At 36.9% G+C, this 8678-nt stretch overlaps 1 protein-coding gene across 1 annotated transcript in view; it reads left to right on the top strand.

Annotated features, from left to right (window-relative positions):
- The window catches only part of LOC107589892 (histone deacetylase complex subunit SAP130-like), a 33975-nt gene that overhangs the window by 24823 nt on the left and 474 nt on the right, over positions 1–8678 (top strand). The window contains exons 9-20 of the mRNA XM_016278467.1: positions 470–574; positions 1743–1884; positions 2044–2162; positions 2291–2563; positions 2696–2870; positions 3911–4015; positions 4149–4510; positions 4743–4958; positions 6109–6234; positions 6338–6441; positions 6527–6640; positions 7688–8678. The exon at positions 7688–8678 is cut by the window's right edge and continues 474 nt beyond it. Of these exons, the coding sequence (XP_016133953.1) occupies positions 470–574; positions 1743–1884; positions 2044–2162; positions 2291–2563; positions 2696–2870; positions 3911–4015; positions 4149–4510; positions 4743–4958; positions 6109–6234; positions 6338–6441; positions 6527–6640; positions 7688–7846 (2000 nt within the window). The 3' untranslated portion in view covers positions 7847–8678. The remainder of the gene's footprint in view (positions 1–469; positions 575–1742; positions 1885–2043; positions 2163–2290; positions 2564–2695; positions 2871–3910; positions 4016–4148; positions 4511–4742; positions 4959–6108; positions 6235–6337; positions 6442–6526; positions 6641–7687) is intronic.

Raw genomic sequence — 8678 nt, 5'->3', positions numbered from 1 at the left:
CTCTTGAGCTGCTGTGAGAGATTCTGTAGAGACGAGCTGAGCAACACTCCCCATTAAAGACCCGGGGCATTTAAGGAGGTCGTCCTCCAGGAGTTAAACAGCACAGATGTGAAAATTTGTCATGAACTTGTACGAGCAGTATACTTTTAAGTTCTGGAGGACATACTAAGTACTAGAATATTATACATTTTCTGAATTAAATCTAGGGTGTACTCATTTCTGCAATCCTTCATTTAAACAAAATTGGCTAATTTACTTATCTTACAGAAAATATTGGCATATATTTTGTTGTTTTTATTAAGTATATGTTTAAGGTTTACATTTTGCCATCTTTCCATGAATTATATTAGTGATCATTAAGAAAATACATCTTTTATATTTATTCAGAGGGGGTGTACTCATTTATGCTGTGCACTGTATGTATTACAGTACTAAAGGCCTGCTATGTCATTTTAACACATTTTTAAAGGCGCCACCCCCCACACTCAAATATCCAATAGCAGCATTGTCACTATGACTGTGGCCTCCCACTCCTCTCATGCCACAGCAGTGACCACATCCACCATCCCTGTGGGTAAGTTACCTTTAGCTCATCTGCTCTGGAATTGTTTTTATTTCTAGTAGCACAGAAGTATATAGGTGTTGTATTGTAGCAGGTATTGTCTAATACTGTAAATATATCAAGTAATGTTAGAGATATTTCATACTTATTAGTCAGATTAGTTAACCTTTGTGACATTCAGTGTAGTATACAAAAAGATTACCCCATTTTACCCTTTTTTGATCAGTTTATGAATTTATAGTAACAGTTTGAGCAGATTATTATTGGCTTGTTACTAACATTTTGCACCCAGCATAGTATTTATTGATTTAAACTATGAAATTTTAAGGGTGAAATGCGATCAATAATTTTTCCTAAGGGTAGAATCAGAGACTGTGTAAGGCAGAGACAGTCCAATCATACACAAATCGCAATATCACGTGGTCAATCGGCTGTTTGTTTACTCTTGATTACATAAACTACCGTGCTAAATTTTACAGTCAGAATTAAAAGAGTAATACTTTAATTCAGCAAAGAATAAACATTGTTATAAAAAAACTATTTCTATTCATCCGAAAGTCCTGAAAAATCCTGTATTACAGTTTCCACAAAAATATTACGCAGCATTTCAACATTTATAATAACTTATTTATATTAAGCTTCACATATCTTTATTGGAAAGGGTTTAAACAATATTTTTCATGTTTCATGAACCATAAACAATTTTTGCACATGCAACTGTGGAACAGTCCTTAAGACACTTATGCCGGGAACACACTACACAATGTTCAAAGTTGTCAGATCACTGTTCTCATTTTATTCTTGGTTTGAAATATATTATTAAATTGTGATTTACATAGATTTCATTCTTTCTGCATTCAAACAAATAGGAGCTGTACTTGCATGGCTAGAAGTAGCTGCCTGGAGGCATAACGTCTGTAATGGCAGACTGAACAGACTTGCCCTAAAATGACTTTAGTTGAATGCAGGAAACATTGTGCATGTATTCATTTAACAGTCTTGACTATTTCGATGCCACAGCTTTCACACTGGGAATGCACCTATGATGCCTTTACATAGTTGCAACAGAGCTGTTGTTTACATTGTTTTACAAGCAGATTTTCCAGGAAGATTTTGCTTGTAAAATGGTGAAAGCTTTAACTGATGGAATGAACTGTCGATTTTCCCCCGTCTGTTTTAGCTAAAGTGGTCCCGCAGCCCATCACACACACGTCGCCACGTATCCAGTCTGAATACACTGGAGACAGGGGCAACCTCATCCCTATCTCTGGTCACCGCTCTTCTCCCAACCCCATCACCATGGAGAACCGCACTGACAACAGGTATAAATCCTGTCTATTCAAAATGTTAAAGGACATTTTTACATTTAAAATGTTTTTGGCAGCAAACTGGCTATTTTCACATCAGGTTTAGGGTTCAATTAAGACAAGCATATGTCAGTTTGCCCTGCTTTTAATGGGATGTTTTATGGCTCTCCACAGACAATCTGTTCCAGTGCAGTTTCAGTACTTCCTGCCCACCTACCCAGCAGCACCGTACCCGCTGACCCACACGTACACCCCCATCACCAGCTCTGTGTCATCCATACGCCCTTATTCAGGTACCATGGTGCTTAATCAAAATAGATAAAGAGAAATGATTTCCTTTCGCTACAAACTTGATTGATATTGGTGGGTATTAAAAATGTTGGCTTTAGATTATCCATATTTGTTTGTCATGTGGACACAGTAACTGCTCAGGCACCCAGTGCAGCCATGACCGCCCAAGCCGGTGTAGGAGTCGCGTCTGCAGTTCATCTGAACTCTATGCAGCTGATGACGGTGGACCGCATCACCCAGATCAACACTCAGAACATCCAACCGACTGCCATGGCGGCGCAGGGCATCCAACCAACACCCATCCCATCCCAGGGCCTTCATATGTCTGCCCAGATCACAGCCCCGAGCATTCAGCCTACACCAGTCAACCAACAACAGCCTCCAACAGAGTCTAAAGCTTCAGGTGAGGCACCTCAGATCAGCTCTGAATCCTGAGATCCACCTTCAGTTCTCCACATGTGTTCATACCAAGCATAATTTCTTAAAGTTAAAAAAATAGTAGAGATGAGTGTTTCTGTTTTTTTTTTTTTTTCAGTTGTTCTGGCCGATGGTTCCACACTAGTGGCTAACTCTATTAGCAATGCATTCAACAACAGTCAGCCTGCCACCACTGTGGCCCAGACGCACAATCAGAGTGCCAACGCTGGAACCCCCTCACTTGTGACGTCCCCTCGACCAAGCATTTTGCGCAAGAAACCTGCCAATGAGGGGTGAGCATTTATAAACTCACTATTGTCGTGTTCTCTGTAATATTGTTCCAAGTGTAAATCTCACTAGATATCCACGTCATATTTACCAGCAAAAAATATGAGCGAGTCCTGCATCAATTTATATATTTAAAAGTATTTCCTGTGTGCATAGTTTAAATTCACATTGTAGAAAACAAAAAGGAATCCAGAACCATGTCATATTTCACCCCAGAATTACCAACAAAAAATAAGAAATTCCATTTGGGAAATGAAGAAAATCAATTTAGGAGTACTACAGTTTTGTTTGCATTGTCAAAGTATTTACCTCCCAAATTGTATCTTCTTATTCAAGAAAACATTTTCATTACTGTAATGCAGTAATGAAAATCATCTTGTCCAGAAACAATGATTTAAAAATAAATTAATGACTACTACCATTATTCTTCCTTTACTGCCTAACAATTTGAACAAATGTTTTTCATTACGTTACTTAATTTGGTTGCTAATTAGCTAATCATCATCAAAACAGGCCATATTGCAAAACATTTCACAAAATTTTGGTACTAAAAGGTGTTGGGTGTTAGATTCTTTACTTGGAATATAATTTAATTTATATAATTCATAAAGAATTGTATAAATATATGACCAACACTTTTCTAATATGAGAATCAGTTTTTATGTTGGTATTGTTTATATATTGTAGTGTTTATTAATGGTTTGAATTAGATTTTTTAATTTTGTTAATTTTCATTTTAATTTGAGTGCTTTTGTCATCTATACTATTTTTTTTTTATTAGTTTGTATTGTTTTTATTTCACATTTAAATGAGTCAGTTGCCAAATTATTGTATTTTATTTTATTTCAGCTTTATTTGAATTACTAAAAACAAATTTTAATAGTTTTCGGTTGAAGTAACAAATACAACACTGATGAAAATCTACCGTAAATAGTTTCTATGTCATTCTAGTATGCTTTTAGTTTAGTAATTTAAAATTATTTTGGAAAAAATGTATTGATGTTCTCAGAAGTGTCATTAATCTGTCTCTGTTGATTTATTAAAGTGCTGCTGTTAGGAAGAACCTGATCCCAGGTCAGCTCAGTGACTCCACAACCCCCAGAATCGATGGACCCATCAGGAGTGCATCAGGATCACCTCGTCCTGCAGGGTATGAAGTATTCAAATTGATCTTACAAGATCTCTTCTCTTATTTAATACATTTGTCCTTCTCATTGTAGTATTACTTGGTGTTTAATTGCAGCTTAGTTTTATAAACACTAAATCTTCAAACTCTTTTGCAGAGTGAAGCCCAAACCTGACATCCACATGAGTCTCGCTCCATCAGTAACTGCAGCAATAGAGGCTATTCCTAGCCATGGAACTGAACAGCAACCTCAACACGTGGGACCACCTCCCTCCCAGCTGGCTTCTCAACCTCTCCCCTCCCTCCTGACATCAGCAACACCCCCCTCTCAACCCACTCCTGCTCTTTCAGCCATACCTGTTGCCATGGCAGTCACCCCGCCAATCCCCTCCATGGCCAATGTAGTGGCCCCGCCCACTCAGCCAGCAGCCAGCACTAATTCAGCATGTGCCATCAGCTCCACCCTCCCAGAGATTAATATTAAGCATGAGGCGGAGCCTATGGATAGTACAAAACCAGGTGGGATCTTTATGCAAACAAGATTTTACACTAATAGTCATCTATAAATCAGCCTGAAAATTAATCCTGTTGTATTTGACATGGCGATAAATTCATTTAACCAGTATTTTACATATTTAAAACAATGAAAAGATGACGTAGAATGATGTTATACTTCAGAGAAACACATATCTGAAGGCAGAAACATCAGTCTGCTCATACTTTACCTGATGAAGCAGTTTCTTTCCCTCAGTGGCATCAGGGCCAAACAGTGGTGCACAGATGTTGGCAGTCCCTGCCACAGACATCACCCCTGGAGCCTCACCCAGAAAGAAGCCCCGCAAGCAGCAGCACGTCATCTCCACTGAGGAGAGCGAGATGATGGAGACCAACAGCACAGATGAGGAGAAGTTCCCACCCCTCAGCCAACGTGCAGAGAAACGCAAGTCCCCTCCTAAAGAATACATTGGTAAGCTTTATTTCTATGAAGCTGTTTCTTCAAGGTTTTTAGAAGATCCAGAAAGGTCCTTGAACGTGTGGTTTGATAATCTGAGAGTTTTCACTTTGTAGGACAATGGTGTTGTCATTATTTTTTTTTTTATTAGAATAGAATTTTAGAATTATTATTAGAATTTTTATTATTTTATTTTATTAGAATCAGCACAAATTAAATTAAATAAAAATACTTCTACGATATTTCAAATGTTACTTTAGAAGTGTACTTTTATCATTTAAATCATTTAAATAATACAATTAAATATTATTGAATAATTTAAATCTTTTTTTCAACATTACAGTAATAAGAATGAGGTTGTTGCATTTCAGAACTGCTAGTTGGAGGAAGGTTATTTGCCATAAAAATAGTGTCACAATGCGGGGGAAAAAATTATTTGTTGGACAATTTATTTTTTATTTTTTTTTTATCATTTAAATCATTTAAATAATACAATTAAATATTATTGAATAATATAAATCTTTTTTTCAACATTACAGTAATAAGAATGAGGTTGTTGCATTTCAGAACTGCTAGTTGGAGGAAGGTTATTTGCCATAAAAATAGTGTCACAATGCGGGGGAAAAAATTATTTGTTGGACAATTTATTTTTTATTTTTTATTAAAATCATCAAATTAAAATTAAATTAAAAACCAGTACAACAAACACTACAATGATACTTACTAACAAGTCTTTGATTGTTGTTTCTCCTATGTCTGAAAAAAAAAGTTTCACTTCTTTTCTTTGTGGAACATCTTAAGGCTCCTTACCGCCTTCTACCTGTGAGAGTCCACCAACCTTTGCTCTAAATAGTACATTATGAAATGACAACAGTGACAGTGTTGTAACATAATTGAACAGAGGCCAAACTTAATCAAGTTGCTGGAATAAGATAAACAACATAGAGATAAAGATCAGAATTATCCTTCCAACCAGTTTGTAAGCTGTCCTGGAAATGACTAGCAACTGAAGTTGCTCTGATGACATCTATATATTTTTGACTTATCACAAGTTATGTAATATGATTTGATATTGAAGTTTATTTAAGAAACCCAGTTTCATTACTAAGACAGTGTAGCCTCTAATGCCTATATTAAGTGTATCTGTTTCTTCATCTGTTTGCAGATGAAGAGGGAGTTCGGTATGTTCCTACCCGAGTTCGTCCTCCGATCACTCTACTGCGCCACTACCGAAACCCCTGGAAGGCAGCATACCACCACTTTCAGAGATACAGTGACATCCGTGTCAAGGGTTTGTCTAGGCTCATCCCATAATATCTTCTTGTCCATTTTGCATGAATACAATTATATAGTCTGTCATCATTCATTAATACCAGCTTGTGTTATCCAATCAGAGGACAAGAAGGGCAGCCTGCAGGATGTGGCCAATCAGAAAGGGGTAGTGTGCAGAGCCCAGGGCTGGAAAATTCACCTCTGCGCAGCTCAGCTCATGCAGCTGGTGGGACTTTCTCTTTAATTCATTACCAGACCGTGGTTATGTCAAGCTTATGTCAGAATGAGTGTGTTTTGTCACCTGTCTGCAGACGAATCTGGAACGTGATGTTTACAGTCGTCTGACGACTCTCCAGGAAGGCCTCGTTCCGAAGAAGAAGGCCGGAGCCAGTGATGATCTTCACCGTATACATGAACTCGTACAGGTAAAAGCCACTGATCACTTTTACCCACACATGTTCACTTTCATACAGGTTATCATGCGTTTTATTTCATTGGTTTCAATCAGTGTTTACATTTAGATTACCTTTGCCGTCATTGCAACGCTCACTTAAATTAATCTTTAAAACACCAATAAATTATTTAATTAAATTGTTTAATAATAATGATTTAATGTAATAACCTTGTTAAATGTAGTCTTTAACAGATCTAAAAATAAATATAAATTTTTCATACTATACATTATAATGTTGTGATGCCTATATTCATTTATAGCATTATAAATTATTTTTTATTTATTTAGACAAAATAGTGTATACTTTTAATAGCAGCCATTTATTGGTAATTTTCAGCTTCTGGTGTCAGCCAGAATTTTATTGTCTGTGCATCCTTACTATATATATAAAAAATAAAAATATATATGTTTATTGAGACTCCTGTTTCTGTACTGATTAGTTGAGTATTTAGGCAGCCTAATGTATTTAGATATTATTTTTACTGTACGTACACTGCCATTCAAAGGTTTGAGGTCAAAACGTGTTTTTGAAAGAAGTCTCTTATGCTCAAGGCTACATATTACAAAAACGGTAAAACTGTGAAATATTATTTTCTATTTTGAAATATTTCTTATCAATGTTGAAAACAATTGTGATGCTTACCTGGAAATCATGATACATTTTATTTAAGATTCTTTGCTGAATAGAAAGATCAAAACAACTTCATTTATTTGATATAGGAATAAATTTTTTGATCAGTTTAATGTTCTTGCTGAATAAAAGTATTTTCTTTGGGGGAAGAAAAACCTTCTTACTGACACCAAAATTTGAAATGGTATTTACACAATTGGTAGTAATTATAATTTAATTTATGCATTTAGCAAGCGACTTAACAGTGCATTCAGGCTATACATTTTTTACCAGTATGTGTGTTCCCTTGGGAACTGAACCCACGACCTTTTGCACTGCTAACGCAATGCTCTACCACTGAGCCACAGGACACTAAACACTTAATTATAATACTGTTTCGTTGTATAGGGGAACATGCAGCGCTGCAAGCTGGTGATGGACCAGATCACAGAAGCCCGTGACTCCATGCTGAAGGTGCTGGATCACAAGGAGCGCGTCATGAAGCTACTCAACAAAAACAGCAGCACAAAGAAGCTCAATAAGCTGAAGCGTAAGGACAGAGCGTGAGACAAACTGACCAGATATGGGACAGAGTTCAGCACGACCACAGACCCCTCCTGCACCACGGCCCCTAGCATGCAGGCACACTGCCCTGCCTCACTCGATCTCTACCAGAAGACAGTCCTGATCTGATGGAAGGATGTCTTCATCTGGCAAGCCCTTCCTTTCCCAGAAACTGTTGGGAACAACAATGTTCAATTAACCTCAACATGCATATTTAACTGTATCTTCACTGAAATACGAATGTCTAAATGTTTCGTTTCAATCAAGACGTTTTAACTCGGTCACAAATAGGTTACTTTAGAGAAGTTGTTGGATGTTGAAGATTCCATTTTATTCAAAGTTATACGTAATCATCCATGGGTGAACCACAGATATCATTAAAACAATGCTGTACATCTTCAAGTCAATAGATTATATTCACCACTTTTTCATTTGGGTGCCTTGAATGATTACCTGGTATTGACAGTCTGTACTGTATCAAACACCAAAAGGCAGTATTATGTATTGGTCGTTCTTGGAACAGAAAGGTTTCCATTTTGTATTGTTGTGTTCAAAACAATAAGAATTGAGAAGCCGTAACAACACCATCCTCTCTGTCCTAGGTGAACAAAAACTGAAGTATTTTACCACATGTATTGTGGGAAATGTTAAAGGTGCTTTGGTGAAATGGAGTATTGTGCCTTTCCGTGTGCCTCATATGACATTGGTTTTGTGTGATGGAAGCAGTTCCTCTGGTTTAATGGAGTCTGAATGTCTGCATCATTTTACGTTCTCATGTCACTGCCTGTTGAATTGTGAAGAAGGTTTCATGTATCAGCAGTCTTGCAAGCGCTGC

This window comes from Sinocyclocheilus grahami, unplaced genomic scaffold (assembly GCF_001515645.1).
Source record: "Sinocyclocheilus grahami isolate Dianchi unplaced genomic scaffold, SAMN03320097.WGS_v1.1 scaffold121.1, whole genome shotgun sequence".
Taxonomy (NCBI): domain Eukaryota; kingdom Metazoa; phylum Chordata; class Actinopteri; order Cypriniformes; family Cyprinidae; genus Sinocyclocheilus; species Sinocyclocheilus grahami.
This window is presented reverse-complemented; position numbering and strand designations above follow the sequence as displayed.